Source organism: Oncorhynchus clarkii, chromosome 7 (genome assembly GCF_045791955.1).
Source record: "Oncorhynchus clarkii lewisi isolate Uvic-CL-2024 chromosome 7, UVic_Ocla_1.0, whole genome shotgun sequence".
In the NCBI taxonomy this organism is placed as follows: Eukaryota; Metazoa; Chordata; class Actinopteri; order Salmoniformes; family Salmonidae; genus Oncorhynchus; species Oncorhynchus clarkii.
The window spans coordinates 10,410,932-10,435,765 of record NC_092153.1 but is presented as its reverse complement, the minus strand read 5'-3'; the positions used below and the strand labels follow the sequence as shown (position 1 = coordinate 10,435,765).

The following is a 24,834-nucleotide window of genomic DNA, read 5'->3' as shown; positions in this document are numbered from 1 at the left end:
TATTTAGGTAGCCTGTTTTGTATTGTGGTTCGTGGGTTATTGTCTATGTTATGTTGCTTGTTAGCACAGTGTTTCTTTAGCAGTCTTGTTTGTTTGTTTGTTTGTTTGTTTGTTTGTTTGTTTGTTTGTTTGTTTGTTTGTTTGTTTGTTTGTTTGTTTGTTTGTTTGTTTGTTTGTTTGTTTGTTTGTTTGTTTGTTTGTTTGTTTGTTTGTTTTAGTGTACTTCGTGTTTTTCGTCCATCCATTAGTATGCATTCACACCACGCTGCCCTTTGGTCTCCTCAATACGACGATCGTGACAGATGTCACAAAATTAACAACTTCGACAGGATTGTTCTTTAAATACCCACGGACCATTCCCACATTCTCAAAAATCTAAATAATGTTTAGTTGTCCAATTTTGGGGATTAGGAGTTGAACAAAGAGAAGCTATTTGTTCCATAGGGGGAGAGAGTCTCTGACAGGAATTTATGACCTGTTGTCAAGTCATGAAGTTTGTGATGAGAGTGAGAGAGGGGGGGAGCCACGATATACACCCCAAAGGGCTACGTTGTGACAGGGAACTCCTTCAAGACTGTATATAAATTGTCCGTATGTATTATGTTTGTTTATTATCCGTCTGTATATTCTGTTAGTTTTATTAACACCATGTCACTCAGTCAAATTTCAAGTATTTGGTGAATAAAGGTGATTCTGAGTCCCTTGAAGGAGTAGCGATTGCGGTACCATCCGGCTCACAGAAGACTCAGGATGGAGACTACCTGTCAGGTGAGCTGACAGCGATGACACACATTGTATTTTAGATATTGTACTTCCTTGCAGTCAACATTTGCTAGAAATAGTCCTCTGTCCAGTGCTTTTTGAATATTCCAGGATCCCTGACTGTCTAGGTTTTATTTTACTTTTAACAAGCTGGATAGAGTGAAGAGACTATAAATGTAGGTCCATTATAATTTCAACACAGTTTAGATTTGGTTTGAGTCATTTCCATGTCGTTTTTTTTCTCCAGAAGATAAAAATAAATATATTTTGTATTTATTAAGGATCCCCATTAGCCTCTTCCTGAGATCCTAACACATTAAGACACTTACATTGCACATAAAACAAAATATAAAAAAGTACATCATATAACATTATTACACCACTACATATCTACAATGCAAAATGTATAATACCACCGTACAAAAATATTACAATGTATGTGTGTGTAGAGTGCGTGAGCTAGAGTTTGTGTGTGTGTGTCCATTTGTCTGTACCTGTGTGTGTGTGTGTGTGTGTGTGTGTGTGTGTGTGTGTGTGTGTGTGTGTGTGTGTGTCTCTGTACAGTCCCAGCTGTTCCATAAGGTTTATTTTTATCTGATTTTCTTATTCTATTGCTTGAATCAGTTACCTGATGTGGAATAGAGTTCCGTGTAGTCATGACTCTATGTAGTGATGTGCGCCTCCCATAGTCTATTTTGGAATAGGTCATTGCGAAGGTTTGCATCTGGGCCGGATTGAATGATATTGTCAACAGGCAATGAATGATATTGTCACTATATATGACAGTTAGGATATCTCCTTACTGGTACCCCGTAATGTAGCACATTCACACCATTAGTAAGTCTCAAATCATTTAAGTATGCATGACACTATGAATTTACTCCTTCTATCACTATTTTGTATTCATGGATGCCAAGAGAAGCCAGGCTTCCCCCACAATAAAAATAATGTATCTCAAAGGAGAAAGCATCCTAGCGAGCAAAAGAGCGCCCTCTGTCTCTCTACGTGTAGGCCACCTATCTCATTCTGTCTGGTCCAAAGGAGTACGACATTGTTGCTGCTCGTAGCATTGAAGGCAAGTGAAGCACGCTGGCCTCCCTTGACAAGAAAAGTATAAAACGATTAGCGTTGAGCTAAGCGAGCTCAACTATGAGTGGTCCTGGCCCACCAAAAAAAAGTGTCAAGCAAGGCCAGATTGGATTTTGGTTTACTCCTATCAAGTCCCATTGAGAGCATACGTCATTGACGGAAAAACTTGAATTGTTGCTTCTCGTTGTGTTGTTGTCCCCCGGTGGCTAGCTAACAAAAAAATGCCCTTTCCTAAATTAGCCATGTTTGGAGATAGGGATTTGGCCTTGTGCTTTTACTTAATTCTCTGTACTATCCAATGATTATAATGGCGATTCTGATCCAACCATTAATTCATACATTGTTGTGCCTCTTGCCTGAGAGGATGGAAGTTCAATATGTAGCTACAGTAACGTTAGATGTAGAAGGCTAATGTTTTAACTCGCTAATGTTGCCCACGAATGGAAACCAGGTAGCCTAGGACAACAAAAAATTAAAGCATGTACTGTATGACAGAGTGATAGATAGTTTTCTCAACATGAAAGAGAGGAGGGTGGAATTGGTGTTTCTCTACAAGTAACAGTTAGGGTGAGTCAACATGTTTTTCTACTTTTACTCACACAGAAATCAGAACCATTGGCAGCCACAACATATTTAGCTTGCATTGATTGGATTCAATTGTTTTGGTATATTTTAGTTGACACTGTATTAGACTCAGCAGAGGGGATTTGATGATGTTCAAATGTTTAAGTTTTGCTGGAATAGTGGAGGCAGCTCCTGTTTTACATTTTTAGACCTTTTTTTCCCCCAATTACGTGGTAGTCACAGTCTGATCTCATCGCTGCAACTCCCATACGGACTCAGGAGAGGCGAAGGCCGAGACCGGTGTCTCCTCCGAAACACAACCCAGCCAAGCCGCACTGCTTCTTGACACAATGCCCACTTAACCCGGAAGCCAGCCACACCAATGTGTCGGAGGAAACACCGTACACCTGGCGACCGTGTCAGTGTGCACTGCGCCCGGCCAGCCACACAAGGACACCCCTGCCGGCCATGTTGTGCTCCGCCACAGCCAGCTGCAACAAAGCCTGGACTCGAACCCCAGAATCTCTAGTGGTACACGCAATATGCTTTGTGGACTTCATTGGAAAGAGCTATACGGTTTTGTGATAAAACAAATGTGTGGTTGAATTTATTCTGCCACTTAGTCTTCTTATTGTCTCGGCCTTTATACTTATATATCACGGTCGCAAGGAAAATGAATTAACAGGTTATAGAGCAAACTAGAAATTATCACAACACATGTTGAAATATGGCTTTCTTTTGCTGGGGGGGGGGCTTGGCTTCACTAGTGATTTTACCCACGTACCGGTACTGATAAGTAAACATTTCACTGTTAGTCTACACCTGTTGTTTACGAAGCATGTGACAAATACAATTTTATTTTTATTTTGACGCATCCTCTGTGTCTACCTTCAACTGCCATGCGGTGGCGCCAAACTCTTCCTCTGAAGGGGGATTTATAATGGCAGTGGAACAGTCCATCTAAACTTCACCAGTCTTCCTCATTAATGTGCAGATAAATAGTGATGTTTATGAAAAGCCTTTTAGCATATTCACTTTCCCTTATGTATGTCTAATTTCAATAATTCAAGGTTCATTTGTTTTATAAGGCTAATTTAGGGGTTCTTAGAGAACTAAACATTTTGCCCACTATTATAGGGAAAAAGTTGTTTATTATTAAAAACAGTACAGACTTTGAGCCTTCATTAGGAACATGCACCTTGGCTGGACTGCAAATAGCGACAGACTGGATGCTTCTATTTTTAGTCGGTTAGAAACTAGAAACCATTCTACGTTTTAAGTTAATTGAAATGTGGAAACAACGTTGAAACAAAACACATTCATTTCACATGTGAAGTGTTCCACAAACACTTGTTTTCACATGAAAATCATGTTTTCACATGTGAGTTGTTCTATAGATTCATGTATACATGACAACACATTCAAGCCAGATAGATGTCTCCCCCCGCCCCCCTCCATCTGATTTAAACAGAAACAACAGGGGAGGCATGCGGGAGAACACAACATCACAATAAAGAATACATTCTCTGGGTGTTGGAAAACGCAAGGCCTTTAAAACACAACAGTCTGTTACCACAGCAACGGCTCAGCTGGAAGCTGACTGGATCCAGGGTCATCAACCAGGGGGTGAGAGTTTGTGGACAGTCGATGTCGAGATTCTCCAGCCCCTATCCTGAGTGTGTTTTTGAGTGAATGTTGATAAATAAATGTTGGCTGGCGTTCGGCCCTTCAGTGTGTGTGTGTGTGAGGTGATTCATCTAGGACAATTTTGACCTTGAAAGGAAAACAATGAATGTCTCCCACTGAGATAAATGTTGACTGGCGTTCTGCCCTTCAGTCTTTGTTATGGATCCCTCGGCTGTTTCTCAAATACCCTTTCAGCAAGTTATGTGGGGAGTCAATGAGACTAACTATACTCTGACTATGACCACATGAGTAGAACTGTCAGGATGTATTTCACGTGTTTGAGGAATCTGTGTGATTTGGATCGACCACATTGTTTGTATCTACCTCTGGATGAGAAGCCTGAATCCTGTTCCTTCCGCCTCCCCTCCTCTCCCTCTCCTGTGCTGTCAACGCTTGGCTCTGGTCTCCATTACGGCCCTTGAATGTATCAGCTTCAGCTAATATTAGAATAAGAGAAACAACAAAAGAAAGGAAAATAAAATAAGCCTTTTTTTCTTTCAGGGGCTCGTCAGTCTGACCCAAAAGTTTAGCACATTTCGTGACGTGCCTAGGAACCTCGCCATGTGCCGGGGGCTGTGACCTCACGTGGGCCTGATGATCTAAGGCATATGTGGCGAAGGTTTTGGGATCCACACCCCGGACTGTTTCACGGGATACACCCGAGCACAAAAAAAGGCGGGAGGGAAATTAGAGAGGGATTCCCCGGCCATGCCGGCATTCTGACAGCTCTTGCTCCTTCACGCTTCTTCCCCCTCCATAGTATCTGTTCAGTGTCATTCGGTGAGATGGGTGTTGTGAGCAGGGAGGCAAGGAGTGGCCAAGGCTCTTCCTGATGGTTGCAGTCTGCTCTTCCTCTGAGAAACAGGATGTGTGGAGTGATCTAGTGTAGTGTGTAACATTAGTGTAGATATCTTATATCTCAAACAACATTTTTACCTGACAGCCGAATCACTCCGTGCCAATGTGCACATCCTACATTATATTGGCAATGATTAGTGAAAAAGCTTTAACTTGTAGCTTTCTATATCACAGTTTGTTTTTCACATTCACACCGGCATCTACTAATAACACATCAACAGCAGTACCATGAACAACAGCATTTTGTCTAAAGGTAGATAGATTTGACTCCCTAAGGGCTGATTCGATGGACATGCCCTCCTGTGTTCTGAGGATGCCGTTGTCCAGGCTGTTCTCATAGACTAGACGTAACATAGTAAACAAAAATCTGGGACACTCAAATTAGAAATATATGTTATGTTTGGTATGTTTACATAAGACTGGATGGCAAAAACCTGTACGAATCTCATCACGGACAACTTTATTTTAGCTAATTAGCGACTTTGCAACTAATTATTACTTTTTAGCTACTTTGCAGCTATATAGCTTTTTAGCTAACCCTTCCCCTAACCTTAACCCTTTAACCTAACTCTTAACCTTAACCCTATTATATAACCCCTAATCCTAACCCTTAGCCTAGCTAACGTTAGCCACCTAGCTAACGTTAACCACAACAAATTGCAATTTGTAACAGCATAACAATTGTAATTCGTAACATATCATACAAATTGTAATTTGTAACATATCATGCAAATTGTAATTTGTATAATATCCTACAAAATGGATGATGGACATCCACAAATGAATACATATCATACCAAACGTAACATATCATACTAATTTGAGTCTCCATAATTTTCATTTACTATGTTATATCTCCCCTCAGTCCAGGTTGCAGGCCTTTGTCAATTTGTTCCTATTGGACATATCCCAAGACCAGTGACGAATAGCATCTGTGGAAGAAATATGACTGGCTTTAAGGGTAGAGAGAGAGAGAGATCGTGTGATTAGTGATATCTACCATGCCAACTTGTTTCTTACTGTAGTTCTGAGCTTGTAGCTTCTCTCTCTGTCTCTCTAGCTCCCCCTCTCACTCTCTCTCTCTCTATCTCCTCCTCTCTCGCTGAGCTCCAGACCCACTGCCCATCAGCAACGTCTATCTCTTTCTCTAATGGAAAAGGTGACTCCTCTGAACAGAGCCACAGGGGTTCTGCTCTTGCCCTTCTCAATAAAGAGAATCATCTCCATTACAAAATGGCCTGTGATGATTTAAAACCAGCCCAGGGTGGAAACATTAGAGAATAATGCTTCTGATGATGAGGATCCCGGCCTCTGCCTGTTTTCATATGTCAGCTTTTATTTAAAGCCATTGTGGGGTTTAATTGTGAGCCATTGAGGAGGATTGATGGGTGCTGCATTAGTAATCCTTTCCCAGTTCATACCTGAAGATGCCAAGGACTGGGAAAGGAGCAGTAGAAATGACATCACACATGGTTTCATGAAATTGAAGAAATAAAGAAGAAATGCTAAGAAATAAAATGCTAAGTGTAAACTAAGCCATTATTAATTGCTGTTGTTGTGGTTTGGAAATCTCGTTTGTACCAAGAGATACATTGATATTTCATCAAGCACCTGTGCACACTTTTATGGTTAAAGTGTACAGCTATTTCCAACCATTTATTAACATACAACATCACCAGTTGGCAATAAAAGGGAAGGGAGAGGACACATGAATAGTCTGGTCTGGTGTCTTCTTTGCGAACATGGAAGAACTTGAGCGTTAGTTAGCATGTGAAAGAACAGCGGAATGGCTGATAGAATATTCCTGTGGTGTTATGGACCATATGGAAGCATGTCCTGTTTTCAGTCTGAACTGGGGTTTACCATCAAAGTGGTCATAGTCATTTTAATACGACTGAGTGCATTCTATAAGATTTCTCCCCTATGAAGACCCTGCTGTGTTGGAAGTGGTGCGGGGCTCACCACAGACACAGGCTAATAGGACCATGATGTGCCCCTGATCCTTACTGCTATATTGAAGCTGTCCCCCGTCCTGTTACCCAACCACGCTATGCTGCTGAGGGGAGGGAGAGAGACCCGGAAACAGCAGTCAGACCTGTGGAATCTCACAGAGGAACTGAAGCTCATAAACATGCCCCCTCCACCTCCCCTCCTCTCCCATCACTGGCTCTTGGTAAAGAATCGGAACACTCAGTGAGGGTCTGCGTCTCACTCTGCCCTCCTGTGTAGCTCAGTTGGTAGAGCATGGTGCTTTCAGTGCCAGGGTTGTGGGTTCGATTCCCATAGGGGACCAGTACACAGAAAAGTATGAAAATGTATGCACTCACTACTGTACGTTGCTCTGGAGAAGAGCATATGCTGAATGACTAAAATTATATTTGACTCTGCTGCAGACTCAAGTATCTTTCTGGAAGGGGTTCTCTTCTCATCCACACCCTCTGCGATGTCAGGTCACCACTCTGGCGGCAGTCAACATCAACTACCTGTGAAGAGGCTAATTGAAAAGATGCCTCCCTTTTATTGTCCTGCAGGACTCATGCTGAGCTGAGCTGAACTGGATTTAAGAAAAAGCCCTTGTGAAGTGATTGATATTGTGCGGATGATGACTCAACTCGTAAATTAGCTCTCTCCCCGTGAATCTGGTCTCCTCTCTTCTCTGTGTCTTTTAAAGAGAGGAATTCCTGGGTATTTGGCGAACAAGCAGCTGGCGTTAAATCACAAAGATGGATGACTGCCTGGCCAGTCTGATTTTTCCTTGCCTGTGTTTTCACTTCAGGCATGTGTCAACAAAAGCAGCAATGCAAAAGACTTCCCTTTAATTCGGGAGGCTGGCAAGCAGTGTGTTGCCATAGCGATAGTAGATCATGGAGTATCTGAGGCTATTGTCACATAGCAGTATAATCTATACCACAGGAGGTTGGTGGCACCTTAATTGGGAGAACGGGCTTGTGGTAATGGTGGGAGCGGAATAGGTAGAATGGTATCAAATACATCAAACACATGGTTTCCATGGTTTCCATGTGTTTGATGTCATTCCATTTGCTCTGTTCCGGTCATTATTATGAGCCGTTCTCCCCTCAGCAGCCTCCTGTGATCTATACATTCTGTATCAGCTGGCTGGGAACTACGGCGTTAAACTATACACAGTATCTTTGTGTTTCATCGACACACTTCATTTCAGTTAGTTAAAACCCCTTCTGGTCTCTACACCTGGTTTGTGCTTTAATAACTTTCCTTTTCAGCTACAGCCATCTCTCCATGCTGACCTCAGAGCCATATAAACACTCAACTGGTGGACCTGTGATATGGTCTGAACTATACAGTATGTGTGTGATCTAACAACATAACCACTCCTACAGCAGAGCATGGGCTATAGTGAGGATATCTTAGCTAGTGCATGTGGTGGAGCTGGAACAGCTTGAGTGGACAGGAGAGTTCTCCATTCTGATAAAACTGAAATAGAAGTGTTTCTCTTTCCAGAGTCTAAGGTAATCAAGTTTCATAGGACTCTAGTATTCAAAGGACTTTGTGAGAATGCTCCCCTGGTATAGGATTTCTGTCAGTCAAACATGGGGCAGACACACGACAGCTTTTTCAGCCACCTCAATAGAGTAGAGAAATCACCTCTGAAGTGAGACAGCTGGAATAGTGATTACATTTACAGAATGTTGTGTGTGTGATTTTACGGAGAACATTGATGATTGATTCCTCATAATTAAGTTGTCACCAAAATATCACTCCAAAATACACCATAGCCCTACTCCACAGTGTTGATGTCAAAACATGTATTTTCCTGTTCTGGAAAATGAAACACTTGTTCTTTAAGAGGCCTGGTTGTGTAAGTGAGTGAGTGAGTGAGTGAGTGAGTTAGAGGTGGTGGTACTGCATCATGCTACAGGGCTGGATAAAGCAGTGAGCACCACAGACACATATGGTGTTTGTTTAGAGTGGGGAGGGAAGTTCCCTCAGCTTTGTTCTCCTTAAATACAGCTGTATGTCAGGTGATGTTTTGAGTCTCTAGAATGTTTCACTGTGAGAAGAGGAATGAAAAGGCAGTGATCATGTGTGATTTGGGGAGTGTGAACTGACAATCCATGCCTTTGATTCTCAGAATTCTATATTTCTATGACATTATCACAAACACACACATTGATAAGGCCTTTAGGGGTGCTAGTCATCACAAACATACACTGTTGACAACTTTTTAGGGTCCTATACAGATTTTTTAAATATTTGTTTACCCCATTTTTTCTACCCAATTTCGTGGTATCCAATTGGTAGTTACAGTCTTGTCTCATCGCTGCAACTCCCGTATGGTCTCTGGAGAGGCCCAACCAAGCCACACTGCTTCTTGACACAATGCCCATCCAACCTGGAAGCCTATGCAATTGCACAGTAACCAGGTTTACTGATGATGCTATCAAAGTCACAAGCATTGTTGTTGCACTACAGATTTGAACGCATTTCTTCAACAAAACCTGCAGACGCTTCAGGACTGGCATTGAGAACTGTTGCTTTAGATCATGTACACTGAAAGCACAAAGTCTGTTGTTGGCCACCATCCAAAAGACAGACAACAGGTGGAATTACTCTTTATGGCATTTTTGCTAGTTATTTATCCCCTGTGTGTCTAATGCCTTAAACTCATGATCAAGAGCATAATGTATTTAATAGCCATGAGCCATATGTAAGGTCTCTGCCACACTTCACTGGTGGTTCCAATAACCATGTTTATGGTGCCTGGAACTGAGACTTGTTTTATAGCCATTATACTGCTGATCTGGTCTTAGAGTATCTCTATAATAGTTGTGATGTAGACGCCAAGCGCTCATAGATTTTTTTTATTTTTTATTTTTATTTATTTAACCAGGTAGGCCAGTTGAGAACAAGTTCTCATTTACAACTGTGACCTGGCCAAGATAAAGCAAAGCAGTGCGACACAAACAACAACACAGAGTTACACATGGAGTAAAACAAACATACAGTCAATAATACAGTAGAAAAAGTATATATACAGTGTGTGCAAATGAGGTAAAACAAGAGAGGCAAGGCAATAAATAGGTCATGGTGGCGAAATAATTACAATTTAGCAATTAAACACTGGAGTGATAGATGTGCAGAAGATGAGTGTGCAAGTAGAGATACTGGGGTGCAAAGGTATGCAACCATATTACATAGAACTGTATGCAACCATATAGATATGCAACCATATTACATAGAACTGTATGCAACCATATAGATATGCAACCATATTACATAGACATTACTCCGGGTGTCACGTTCTGACCATAGTTCTTTTGTGTTTTCTTTGTTTTAGTGTTGGTCAGGACGTGAGCTGAGTGTGCATTCTATGTTGTGTGTCTAGTTTTCCCGTTTCTATGTTTGGCCTGATATGGTTCTCAATCAGAGGCAGGTGTTAGTCATTGTCTCTTATTGGGAACCAAATTTAGGTAGTCTGTTTTGTGTTGGCTTTTTGTGGGTGGTTGTCTTCTGTCTTCGTGTGTCTGCACCAGACAGAACTGTTTCGGTTTTTCCACATTTGTTATTTTGTAGTGTATTAAACATGATGAACACTAACCACGCTGCGCTTTGGTCCTCTCCTTCGTCCACAGAAGAAAGCCGTTACATCGGGGTAACTGCAAAATGATATTACACTAGTTTTTAGGTACTGTAACACTGCAATTATTGCTGCTTATTCTGTTTTCAGACCATGTAAAGACTTTCAGATGCCTTGTAAACGTCAGATGCATTGGTCTTCTTTGACAGTGGGAATCAAGTTGTTCATTTACTACTCTACTTTACCACTGTATCTTTTCTTCAGTTTTTCCTCTTGGAGATGTGGTCAGCACCAGCCTGTGCTTTCCCCCGCTGGGTTGAACAGGAGGTTACTCCGTCCGCAGAGGTTCGTTTCTACACCCGTTTAGCGTGGGAGTCGAGAGGTCGGGGACTTTTTTTGGAGCAAACATGTTTTGGTTGTGACGGACCACTGGAGCAGCAGTTCTTGGAACAGTCAGAAGAGGATTAGCAGTGCTCTGTCTGTAGAAATAATCTAAACATCAAATATAATTTTCATAATTGCTCACAGCTGCGATGGTTGAAATAGTTGAGGGGTTACTGCATCGTGACATGATGACGGCAGACAGACGTCTCTCTCTGATGTGTTCAGAGAATCATTGTAATTATACCACAGGTTGGATTATGTCTGGTTTCTGTATTTTACTGCTCTGCTCTTTGGTTTTCTGTCTGAACTGGTTTAGGTCTTGTGTTCAGACGAGACACACATGAGGGGTCCAGAGTGTCTCAATGATCAAATTCGAACAAGGCTGTTATTTGTATGATATCCGGCTCGGAAGGAACATTCTAGCTGAGAGGAGATAAGGGTTTTCCACACTCATTTTTCGAACAAACAGCAGTTAGACTGAAAGGTGTTGCTCTCAATTATACTCTCTATCACTGCCATTGAAGTTGAACAAACATTTTTTTAAATATGGATTTAAGAATTTGTTACGATCCTTGCACTTAGTGTGCAGTAATCAAGTTAACTTTTTTTTTTCAAATGCTCCACTTAGGTAACTTCCTGTGTCTGCTAAGTAATTTACTATTGCTGCTCACTCTGGGTGAATTAAACCTTTGTTTGAGTGGGTTTTTTTCCTGAAATGCGCCATTCCCATGATTGTCCATCACATTGAGCTTAAGCCCTCTTCAGCACACATGACTGTGGAAACAGATTCCTTCTCCTCGAAGAAATAGAAAACATTCTGACAAGTGATGGTGTTTAATTTCCTGGCGTCCTCCGGGGGCCTCAACCCCAGGCAAGTTATGCTCTCACAAGGAATTGCTTCAACTCACAATTATATATATATATATATATTCTTATCAGTGTGTAAGACAGTCATGTTAAAATACATTTTTAAACTGCAGTATGTGTTGGAGTCTCAGAGCAGAGTAGCGATTGAGTCTCTAAAGTTTTACAGCTTGAGCTTTGTCGATCTTTAGTTCCTTTGAGGCATATTCACAGGATATACTCAACCTTTAAGATATACTGTATGTATTCCTCTCTTGGACTACAGACCATGGACTACAGACCTAGGTCTGCAAACCTTGGACTACAGACCCTACCATGTCTCAGAGGTTTAATATACGCTCTTAGGGGAAAAAAGTGTAATTCGGCTGTCCCCATAGAGAGCCCTTTGAAGAACCCTTTTTGGTTCCAGGTAGAACCCTTTTGGGTTCCATCTAGAACCCTCTGTGTAAAGAGTTCTACCTGGAACCAAAAAGGGTTATTCTATGGGGTCAGCCAATGAACCCTTTTGGAACAAGAGTAGTCTTAATGATTTCAGTACTGTTTGGAATCACTGTTTCTACCTCCCCAAGGCTCTTGCTAATAACTCTTGTTTCTGTGTGGCTCATTTAAGATCTGGTTTGGCAGCGGACCGGTCCATTGTTGTGACTCGAGGGTTGGAGAAAACTTGTTTACAGGTGGTTTGGACTGATTCAAACACTCTCTCCCCCCGCTGCTCCAGGTCTTTCTCTGTGAGGTTCTGCGCCATTTTCCAGTCTGTTCAGGAGATTTACGAGCGGGTTCCATTTCTACCTCTCCGTTTCTAGACATTTGAAAAGGGCCTATATTATCTTATTTTTATGCCAGGGGTCCCAATGCCTCTTGGGTTACACTTGTACTCTTTACCAGGAAACTGGCTTCCTGTTACCTGGCAACTGGCTTCCTGTTACCTGGCAACTGGCCTAGCTACCTCTCCACCAATGAGTGTCTGAAAGAAGGAGACCTATTTTACGAGGGCGGTGGAGGGATCTGGAAGGATGTGTTTGTTTTTAGGAATAGTCCCCCGGGAAAGCAGTCCACCGCACGCTTCCAGGATCCCAGTGTGTCGACAGATCGTTTATCAGGACGTTCGCTGAAGAGGGTGGTATTTCACTCCTCAATTGAAACAGGAGCATCATCCTCCCTTCGTCTGCTGGGTTTTAAAGCGCGGTCTGGTCGTCAAACTTCTCCCGATGACTTTGAGTAGGCCTCACGGGAGGCTGCAGGGAATTTTATCGAGGCCGACCGTGGGGAGGAGAGGAGGAGAAAAGAAGAGGAGAAGTAAAGAGAGCAAAGCAGAGGACAGGACAGGAGAAGAGACTGAGAGGAGAAGAGAAGAGAAGAGAGGAGACAGAGGAGCGAGAAGACTGAGAGGAGACAGAGGAGACTGAGAAGAGAGGGGAGAGGAAAGGAGGGAGGGAGAGGAGAAAGGACAGCGGAGAGGAGAGACTGAGAGAAGACTGCAAGGAGAGGAGAGAAAAGAGGTGACGGAGAGGAGACAGAGGAGGGAGGCTGAGACAACAGTAAGTCCATGCCAGTCTCTCTCTCTGAGCTCACAACATTAGATCATTGCCCATCTCAATCACGATCAAGACACAGAGCCATTTTAGGATGTTCCAGTGGTGATTCTGTGGTACCGTCTTTCATCTTGTTGATCCTCAGCTGCTCTGCTACTGGAGTTTGATACACTCAAAGACACATTGATGTGGTGAGGCCCATCAATGTTATGCTACAATTATCCCAGACACATGGATGTGGTGAGGCCCATCAATGTTATGCTACAGTTATCCCAAAGACACATGGATGTGGTGAGGCCCATCAATGTTATGCTACAGTTATCCCAAAGACACATGGATGTGGTGAGGCCCATCAATGTTATGCTACAGTTATCCCAAAGACACATTGATGTGGTGAGGCCCATCAATGTTATGCTACAGTTATCCCAAAGACACATTGATGTGGTGAGGCCCATCAATGTTATGCTACAGTTATCCCAAAGACACATTGATGTGGTGAGGCCCATCAATGTTATGCTACAGTTATCCCAAAGACACATTGATGTGGTGAGGCCCATCAATGTTATGCTACAGTTATCCCAAAGACACATTGATGTGGTGAGGCCCATCAATGTTATGCTACAGTTATCCCAAAGACACATTGATGTGGTGAGGCCCATCAATGTTATGCTACAGTTATCCCAAAGACACATTGATGTGGTGAGGCCCATCAATGTTATGCTACAGTTATCCCAAAGACACATTGATGTGGTGAGGCCCATCAATGTTATGCTACAGTTATCCCAAAGACACATTGATGTGGTGAGGCCCATCAATGTTATGCTACAGTTATCCCAAAGACACATTGATGTGGTGAGGCCCATCAATGTTATGCTACAGTTATCCCAAAGACACATTGATGTGGTGAGGCCCATCAATGTTATGCTACAGTTATCCCAAAGACACATTGATGTGGTGAGGCCCATCAATGTTATGCTACAGTTATCCCAAAGACACATTGATGTGGTGAGGCCCATCAATGTTATGCTACAGTTATCCCAAAGACACATTGATGTGGTGAGGCCCATCAATGTTATGCTACAGTTATCCCAAAGACACATGGATGTGGTGAGGCCCATCAATGTTATGCTACAGTTATACCAAAGATGGGTTGCTGTGGTAAGCCAGACATCCTTGTGGTAGAGGCAGTTAGCCCTTACTGACGGTGAAATGGGTGAACTCACCATACAGGGGAAGAGAATACACCAAATGTCCCTTTTCTCACAAATGAAGATACTGTTGAGTTGTCCAATTGGTTTGTTTACAGTCTGAGGCAGAATTATCAACCCTATCAATGAAATGACATATAGGAATATTTCTGTCATTTCTTTCTGTAATTTCTATTTTGGGCTATCTCTGGTACTTCTGCGCAATTATTTGCCATGCAGTGTATTGTAATGTATTTAAGTCTTATTGGCGACAGAGTGGAAATGGATTGTGACAAGAGCCAAAAAGAATCTGCCCACTCCATCAAGCAATGGGGACAACAACACAGGGCATCCACGGGACCTCATGGAACCATGGACCACACCTGCAGAAACTGGACAACAGGGTGAAGTAGAGGAGATACCTATCATAGACTTCTCCCAGCTGACGCTTGACATGCCACCTACGGCACCTCCAGTGGTAGAAACAACCAGCTGGTATCATCAAGTAGAATCAGCCAACAGTAACACAGGAGCAGCAATGTGGGAGTTAGTAGTGCATGACCTAGATTTAGAATAGGAAGCTTCCGTTTAGACACAGGTCTAAGATTACGTAATAAGCGACCTACAGTGCCGGTGTAAGCAGTCTACAGTGCCGGTGTAAGCAATCTACAGTGCCGGTGTAAGCAGTCTACAGTGCCGGTGTAAGCAGTCTACAGTGCCGGTGTAAGCAATCTACAGTGCCGGTGTAAGCAATCTACAGTGCCGGTGTAAGCAGTCTACAGTGCCGGTGTAAGCAGTCTACAGTGCCGGTGTAAGCAATCTACAGTGCCGGTGTAAGCAGTCTACAGTGCCGGTGTAAGCAGTCTACAGTGCCGGTGTAAGCAATCTACAGTGCCGGTGTAAGCAATCTACAGTGCCGGTGTAAGCAATCTACAGTGCCGGTGTAAGCAGTCTACAGTGCCGGTGTAAGCAGTCTACAGGGCCGGTGTAAGCAGTCTACAGTGCCGGTGTAAGCAATCTACAGTGCCGGTGTAAGCAATCTACAGTGCCGGTGTAAGCAGTCTACAGTGCCGGTGTAAGCAATCTACAGTGCCGGTGTAAGCAGTCTACAGTGCCGGTGTAAGCAGCCGGTGTAAGCAGCCGGTGTAAGCAATCTACAGTGCCGGTGTAAGCAATCTACAGTGCCGGTGTAAGCAATCTACAGTGCCGGTGTAAGCAGCCGGTGTAAGCAGCCGGTGTAAGCAATCTACAGTGCCGGTGTAAGCAATCTACAGTGCCGGTGTAAGCAGTCTACAGTGCCGGTGTAAGCAGTCTACAGTGCCGGTGTAAGCAATCTACAGTGCCGGTGTAAACAATCTACAGTGCCGGTGTAAGCAATCTACAGTGCCGGTGTAAGCAATCTACAGTGCCGGTGTAAGCAGTCTACAGTGCCGGTGTAAGCAGTCTACAGTGCCGGTGTAAGCAATCTACAGTGCCGGTGTAAGCAGTCTACAGTGCCGGTGTAAGCAATCTACAGTGCCGGTGTAAGCAGTCTACAGTGCCGGTGTAAGCAGCCGGTGTAAGCAGCCGGTGTAAGCAATCTACAGTGCCGGTGTAAGCAATCTACAGTGCCGGTGTAAGCAATCTACAGTGCCGGTGTAAGCAGCCGGTGTAAGCAGCCGGTGTAAGCAATCTACAGTGCCGGTGTAAGCAATCTACAGTGCCGGTGTAAGCAGTCTACAGTGCCGGTGTAAGCAATCTACAGTGCCGGTGTAAACAATCTACAGTGCCGGTGTAAGCAATCTACAGTGCCGGTGTAAGCAGTCTACAGTGCCGGTGTAAGCAGTCTACAGTGCCGGTGTAAGCAGTCTACAGTGCCGGTGTAAGCAGTCTACAGTGCCGGTGTAAGCAGTCTACAGTGCCGGTGTAAGCAATCTACAGTGCCGGTGTAAGCAATCTACAGTGCCGGTGTAAGCAGTCTACAGTGCCGGTGTAAGCAATCTACAGTGCCGGTGTAAGCAATCTACAGTGCCGGTGTAAGCAATCTACAGTGCCGGTGTAAGCAGCCGGTGTAAGCAGTCTACAGGTGCAGTGTCAGTGTGCCAGTGTGGTTTAGACACAGCTCCAGAAACTTGCGAACTTCCCCTGTAAAAAGGTATATAAAGAGAACAGAGATCATAAGACAGTATGATCCTCACTGACATATGAGACAGACTTCATATGGAGAATCATCATAGGTAAATGTACTATTGCACTATACACTTTTTGTTAGACTAAAACAATATTTGAGAACTGGATAATTTTGGCTAAGTACTTATTGGATCACTATCTGAAGCGACCTGGTTGAACTTTGTGAACCCAAAACTGAGTCTCTGAAACACAGAGGTCTAAACACCTCTTGATCACAGACACGGCGGCATTCACACAGTGAGACATCAGGACCAGAAGTGATTAGCAATACAAGGAAACAGCCAAATACCAGTTACAATATATTGAGTCTATACACAGAGTTGGAAGTGTACTAAGATATTGGAATTGGGAATCTAGCGTTAGTGCAGTGAGAATACCGATTACAGGAAAGTGACCAGGGGGGCGGGGCATTTAAGGTAATTTAACTATTTTTGCTATTTAGTCAATATTGTTAGAAGTGTTAACGCATTTAAAGTTTTGCAATATTATCTGGCATAGCTTAAAGCTTTGAGGATTGATTAAGCATTATTGTTGTGTTAAGAAACTGTATAACCATTGAATTGTAATAATGTGTTTAAGACAAAAAACAGAGTGACTTAATAAAAGCTTGTAACTTTGACAACTAGGCCAGATTAACGATCTGGAGAGCAAATGCCTTTGACACTCTCACTGAACAGAAAGTGACCCTGGTTATAGGTTAAAGTGATTGCACTAAAGAATGTTTCATTGTGTGGACAATAATATATTTTTAGGAGAGTCAAAACATATACCAATACTAGTTTCCAAGTGACTACTAGCTGACGAGCATAATAACTAATAGAAGAAGTTACTAGGTATTGATATATACATAGGTAAAGAAACTTGAAAGTAAGGAAATATAGGAGGAATGCATAACACTTAGAATATTTAAATAGGAGTATATCTATCTAAGACCTCATACTAGACCGGAAAATAAGGGAGTGACAACGTGAACGAAGGAACAAACCCAACTCACGCGAAGGGACATTACGAATAAATAGAAGGGTTGGTAGGGCCGCACGGCTAGGCCCTTGTTACAACGAAGTAACTAAAAGAGGCTTTTGCCGCAAGTATTGGGCAAAAGTCAGCACCGTGACACGGTAATGATATACAGCAGGCCTGGGCAAAGAGTCCTCAACCTGATTCAATACGGCCAGCAGAATCATGCTCAGATCACATAAAGATTTTGTGACAGTAAAGTTTTGAAAAAAGTATTCGTTACACAAATTAAAAGCCCAATGAATACTCGCCTTTGTGTAACGATTTAACTCCCATTACTTACCTTTATTGAGGTATCAGGGAAAGCTGTGTGCTTAGTGTGCAAAGAGAGCATCGTTGTCTTGAAAGACTAAAACTTGTCCCTACACTCTAGATGAAGCATGCAGAGAAATATAGGAATATGTCTTCTGAGCAGAGGGCAAGTGCATCGAAAGAGTTGCTTTCTTAGTTGCAAAAGCAGCAAGGACTTTTCACAAAACTGCATTCAGCAAACAACGAGATTGCAAGAGCTAGCTATTTACTGTCCCACAAAATTGCTAAATTGCTATGTACTCACCCATTCGCTGAGGGTGAATTCATTAAATAATTTTTAATTGACTGCAGCAATACTTTGCCCCAACAAGAAGGAGCTGTTTGAAAATGTTTCCCTGTCAAGACGAACAGTGACACGCCATGTTGAGGACATCACAGAAAATATGGAACAACAGTTGAAAGGCAAGGTACAGGATTTCACCTATTTCTCCTTGGCCCTGGCTGAGAGCAGTGATGCATGTGAGTAGTGATGCATGTGAAGAGCACAACCACAGGGAAAGATTTATTGGAGGAGGTTAATAAGTGTGTGGCAAAGCTGGGACTGTGTTTTGAAAGTTATCCAGTGTGACTGCTGACGGGTGCCCCCCTTTTGAAAAGGAGACCAAATCAAGTAGCTGAGCTGAACCCAGATCAGAAAATAATTTTCCTGCATTGCATTATTCACCAGGAGGTGCTCTGTATATGTGTTCTGAAAATGAGCCATGTTGTGGATACAGTCACTAAAGTGGTACACTTCATAAGAGCAAAGTCTTTAAACCAGTTTGTCTCACTGTTGGAAGAGACAGAGTCGGGTCATGTAGATCTCCCCTACCACACAAACGTGAGATGGCTGAGTTTGGGGAAGGTGCTTAAAAAGGTGTGGGACCTGAAGTCGGAGATTGCTGAGTTTTTGCAAATGAAAGGAAAATATGTGGATTTCCCTCAACTGCAAGAGACAGAATGGTTGGCTGTTTGTGCCTTCAACGTGGACATCATGGCCCTCATGAATGAACTGAATTCCAAACTACAAGGGAAGGGCCTTTTTGCCCATCGGATGTACAGCTTTGTCAAAGCCTTCAAGAGAAAATTACTCCTCCTGACCCGCCAAGTAGAAGCCAACAATCTCACCCACCTTCTGACACTACTAGTCTGTTCCCTATCAGATGACCAGCGGGAGCAGTATACATCGCTGCTGCTGCGTGCTTTGAATAGTGAGTTTTCTCATTGTTTTGAGGATTTCAAAGTGTTGGAAAATGACATGCTGTTGGTTTCCTCTCCTTTCACCTTCAATGTGGATAACACTCCCATTGACCTGCAACTTGAGCTTATCGATATTCAGTCTGATGCAGTGATTGGAGAACCATTCAACACAATGTCACTGACAAGGTTCTATGCATCTCTCGATGAACAAAACTTTCCAAAGTTTAGGAGTTCTGTTCAGAAGATGTTTGTCCTGTTTGGGTCAGCCTATGTATGTATATCACATTTTCAGTGATGAAATATAACAAGTCAAGGCACAGATCATCTCTTACTGACTCTCACCTCTCAGCAATCCTGCGCATAGCGACGCCAGAAACTATACCTGACTTCACTGCTCTAGTCAATGCCCTTCAGAGACTTCACTCCTCACACTGATTTGAGTAATTGAAATGTAATGTTGAGCTCTCTCTCTTTTCTTGTGTTTTTGTGCATACCCGTTAAGAGTTCTGTCCGTGGTGCTGACTTTTCCCTCCATGTAGTTCATTGCATGTTTAATAATGAAAATACCTACCAAAAGGAGAACATGGACGTGGTTTATTTCTGTGCATGTTAAAACAGTAAAATCAGTAGCATATCTGGATGTGATTTACAATAGCTATATCTGTCAACACAGTCATACACATGATGTATAATCCTGTAATATGATTCTGTCCTAAGATGGCACAAAATACATTCTAATGTGGCCCTCCATGGAAAATAATTGCCCAGGCCTGATCTACAGTATTTTCTTAAGGATGAGAGAGCAGAACTGTAGCAGAGACTATGCCAATGACACCCAGTTGGAGGTTTAAATCCTGATGACTTTTCAGGGAGAGCTTTCCTCATATAGAAGTACTTAGCTGTATTTCCAGTGCTGGCTGGCTTAGTGGAACTCAGCCCTCTGAAGTCATCTTTCCACGGTCCGCACTGGGCTGCATCTCCAAGGTGTTGTGCTGCTAGCATTATTACTTTCCAGTCTGTTTGTCACCGTGTGGTCCTAAATACTTCATGTGTGTCCGTCCCCCATTGTTGCTGCTGTCTGGCCTGGCGCGGTACTATCCACCAATTAGAATGCTAGCTCATCCCTTCCAGGATCAATCACCAGGCTCCCTGGCGAGACGGTGTGCCGGGGACCTGTGGTTTGGCACCAGGACAGAGTCTGTCTCTCCTAACCCTAACCCCGGAGGAGGGACTGTCCTAGCCAAGGAACTCCTGGGACGGCGGTAATTTGTCTTGGTGTGTTGTCATCTTCAGACAGTTATGAGACAATGGTTATATTATGGTTAGGGCTACCACACTTTATTTACAGTTTTGTCTGGTATTTAAATAAATTGTCGTACCAGTGTGTACTTTCGAATAAATGTTTTCACTTATGATTGAAACCCTTCCTACTAGGCACAAACGTCAGTTCAACGTCTAATTTTGATTTACATTTGGTTGAGTTGTCAACTAATGTGAATTCAATGTGAAATCAACAAAACATTTAACCATGTCATTGGATTAAGGTTAAAAGTTGGTTGAAAAAAATATGAAATGACTTTTTTCAAATCCAATCAGTTTTCCACGTTGATTCAACGTCATCACATTTCATTTTTTTGGTTGAAATGACAACGTTGATTCAATCAGTTATTTTCATCATTAATCCATATTCTGAAATGTTAATGATGCACTATGCAGAAATCTCTTTCTGCCATTTACAGGTTGATAAAATTCTATTAGTTCGCCTAACTTCCAGTTTATGTGACAAAACAAGCAAGTATAGTGTAGATAGTACAATGATTATCTAAACTGCTGTGAAATAAATTTTCCATAACCAAAAATATAGTATTTTCAGCTGAAAGTAAAATGCAAAAACTAAACTTAAGAATGGGAAGAATATAAATAACGCACATAGAGCAGATCTACCACTTCTTAGACTTGCTTTCAATGAGAATAACACATCTATAACTCACATTTCTATGTGAATTTGGTCAGGTATCCACAAAAGTTACACATTTCAGCTTTAACTAGGAGCAGACCTTGATAAGGTTTCTCTTATGTCCCACTGTACATGTAGCTACTTTACATGCTGAACTTCAAGTCAAGATGATGGAGCATCCTGTCAAGGTTCTGGAACAGATGTACCACCTTCCTCTATGCAGATCATTTCAGATGACAGGTGAAGGACTTGGGTCTTTTCTGAGGAAAAATATCAGGGGCCAGATGGTCAGTGAAGGTTTTTCTAAGGGTAACAATCCCCTCACGTTGATCAATGACTGTGTCAGATTAGAGGGAGGTTGTGACTACTTTGATGCTGTTTAGGCCTATTCTGTTCCTGGCTCAGTGAGTGAATGAATAAACCAGGAGATGTTAATTGAGCGATAAAGTATTTTCACTTGTTGACTGATAGAAGCCAGACCTTTTCTTTTCTCAGCAAAGTTCTCTCTGCCCTCTGTTTGGTTCTACTATAATCATTTGGGAACAGTGGTTTTACCAAAGTGTGTCCACAACGGTTACAGCAGCCGTCATCCCCCTGTAGTCTGTGGCCTACTGTTTTATACAGATGTAGGATCTTAATTTGATCACCCTTTCGGCGGAGAACTTGTAGTTTATTTGAGGTTTAAAAAGGTTTCTGACATTTGTAATTTCCCCACGTTGAAATTTCATGCCTGATTTTTTTCCGTTACAACAACGTATCAACCCCTACAAAAATGTCCATTCATTATAATCCACAATAATTGTATCATCAATTTCTCTCAGCCTATCATCAGTCATTTGTGTAAGTGCTTGTTGAGTGTCCTTCCCTATAAGCATGCTGAAATTCTGTTGTCAATTTGTTTACTGTGAAATAGCATTGTATCTGGTCAAACACAATTTTTTCCAGAAATTTACTAAGGGTTGGTAACAGGCTGATTGGTCGGCTATTTGAGCCAGTAAAGGGGGCTTTACTATTCTTGGGTAGCGGAATGACTTTAGCTTCCCTCTATGCCTGATGGCACACGCTCTCTTGTAGGCTTAAATTGAAGATGTGGAAATATCGTCTGATATTATCCTCAGTAATTTTCCATCCAGATTGCCGGACCCCGGTGGCTTGTCATTGTTGATAGGCCACAATAATTTCTTCACCTCTTCCACACTAACTTTCGGAATTCAAATGTACAATTCTTGTCTTTCATATATTTGGTCCAATATACTTGGATGTGTAGTGTCAGCGTTTGTTGCTGGCATATCATCTCTAAGTTTTCTTATCTTGTCACGTTCTGACCTCTATTTCTGTTGTTTTGTATTTATTTAGTATGGTCAGGGCGTGAGTTGGGTGGGCAGTCTATGTTTGTTTTTCTATGTTTTGGGGCATTTCTATGTTTTCGGCCTAGTATGGTTCTCAATCAGAGGCAGGTGTCATTAGTTGTCTCTGATTGAGAATCATACTTAGGTAGCCTGGGTTTCACTGTGTGTTGGTGGGTGATTGTTCCTGTCACTGTGTTTGTTGTCACAGGATAGGACTGTTTTGCGTTTTCACATTTCTTGTTTTTGTTAGTTTGTTCATGTGTAGTGATTTATTAAAACATGAATAACCACCACGCTGCGCTTTGGTCCGCTTCTCTTCCTCCTACAGACGAACGCCCTTACAGAATCACCCACCTACCAAGGACCAAGCGGCGTGGTAAACAGAGGCGGCAGCAACAGCAGCAGCAGGAGAAGCGACTGGTGCAGCAGGAGCAACAGCAGCAGCAGGAGAAGCGACAGGTACAGCAGGAGCAACAGCAGCAGCAGGAGGAGCAACAGCAGCAGCAGGAGAAGCGACTGGTGCAGCAGGAGCAACAGCAGCAGCAGCAAAATCAGCAGTGGGAGAGGCTGCACTACTTGGAGAGATGGACTTGGGAGGAGATTCTAGACGGGAAAGGACCCTGGGCAGAGCCAGGAGAATATTGCCGCCCCAAGGCCGAGCTGGAGGCAGCAAAAGCAGAGAGGCGGCATTATGAGGAATTAGCACGGCAGAGCGGATGGAAGCCCGAGAGTCACCCCCAAAAATTTCTTGGGGGGGGGCACAGGGGGAGTGTGGCAGAGTCAGGAGTTAGACCTGAGCCAACTCCTCCCGTTTATCGTGAGGAGCCAAGGAGGAGCTCAGAACCAGAGCTGGTGTTGGAGGTGAGCGAAGCAGAGACTGTGAAGGAGTTAATGGGGAAATTGGAGGAGAGTGATATGAGGGACTTGCTGGTTTGGTGCATGAGGCACGACATTCGCCCGACGGAGCGTGTCAGAGATTTAATGGCACCGGGGTCAGCTCTCCATACGCATCCTGAGGTACGAGCGAGGGGTCTGGTGAAGACTGTGCCAGCCTCACGCACCAGGCCTCCTGTGCATCTCCCTAGCCTTGCACGTCCTGTGCCATCTCAGCACTACAGTGCTCCTAGCAGTGCTAACAGTGGCGGGCGTGGTGCTGGTCAGGCACCGTGTTATGCAGTTGTGCGCACGGTGTCCCCAGTACGCGTGCTTAGCCCGGTGCGCTACATCCCAGCTCCCCACATCTGCCGGGCTAGGGTGAAGATCCAGCCAGGGCGGTTGGTGCCAGCCCTGCTCTCAAGATCTCCAGTACGCCTTCACGGTCCGGTCTATCCGTCACCACCTCCACGCACCAGCCCTCCGGTGGCAGCCCCCCGTACCAGGCTGTCTCTCCGGCCCATCCTTACAGGGGCTCCCTCCTCTCCAGCGCTGCCGGAGCCTCCCGCCTGTCCGGCGCCTCTGCCGGAGCCTCCCGCCTGTCCGGCGCCGCTGCCGGAGCCTCCCGCCTGTCCGGCGCCGCTGCCGGAGCCTCCCGCCTCTCCGGCGCTACCAGGGCCTTCCTTTTCTCCAGCGTTGCCGGAGCTTCCCGTCTGCCCAGCGCCAGCTGAGCTTCCCGTCTGCCCAGCGCCAGCTGAGCTTCCCGTCTGCCCAGCGCCAGCTGAGCTTCCCGTCTGCCCAGCGCCAGCTGAGCCTCCCGTCTGCCCAGCGCCGCCAACGCCGCCCGTCTGCCCAGCGCCGCCAGCGCCGCCAGTGCCGCCCGTCTGCCCAGCGCCGCCAGTGCCGCCAGTCAGCCAGGGGCCGCCAGTGCCGCCAGTCAGCCAGGGGCCGCCAGTGCCGCCAGTCAGCCAGGGGCCGCCAGTGCCGCCAGTCAGCCAGGGGCCGCCAGTGCCGCCAGTCAGCCAGGGGCCGCCAGTGCCGCCAGTAAGCCAGGGGCCGCCAGTAAGCCAGGGGCCGCCAGTGCCGCCAGTCAGCCAGGGGCCGCAAGTAAGCCAGGGGCCGCCAGTGCCGTCAGTCAGCCAGGGGCCGCCCGAGCAGCTGCCCCTCTGTCCAGAGCAGCTGTCGCCCCTCTGTCCCAAGCTGCTGCCGCCCCTCTGTCCCGAGCAGCTGTCCCTCTGTCCCGAGCAGCTGTCCCTCTGTCCCGAGCAGCTGCCCCTCTGTCCCGAGCAGCTGCCGCCCCTCTGTCCCGAGCAGCTATCGCCCCTCTGTCCCGAGCTGCTATCGCCCCTCTGTCCCGAGCAGTTGTCCCTCTGTCCCGAGCAGTTGTCCCTCTGTCCCGAGCAGCTGCTTCACCTCTGTCCCGAGCTGCCCCTCTGTCCCGAGCAGCCCCTCTGTCCAGTGGGGTCATTGAGAGGGGTGGCCATGGTGAGTAAGC

The 24,834-nt window shown here is 44.4% G+C and overlaps 1 protein-coding gene across 1 annotated transcript; it reads left to right on the top strand.

The window, feature by feature from the left end:
- Nucleotides 1-14,812: 14,812 nt before the first annotated feature.
- On the top strand, nt 14,813-19,595 carry LOC139414000 (general transcription factor II-I repeat domain-containing protein 2A-like). The gene is made up of 3 exons (XM_071161885.1): nt 14,813-14,892; nt 18,579-19,171; nt 19,510-19,595. The coding sequence occupies exons 1-3, from the start codon at nt 14,813-14,815 to the stop codon at nt 19,593-19,595; spliced, it is 759 nt and encodes a 252-aa protein (XP_071017986.1).
- The last annotated feature ends 5,239 nt before the right edge of the window (nt 19,596-24,834 follow it).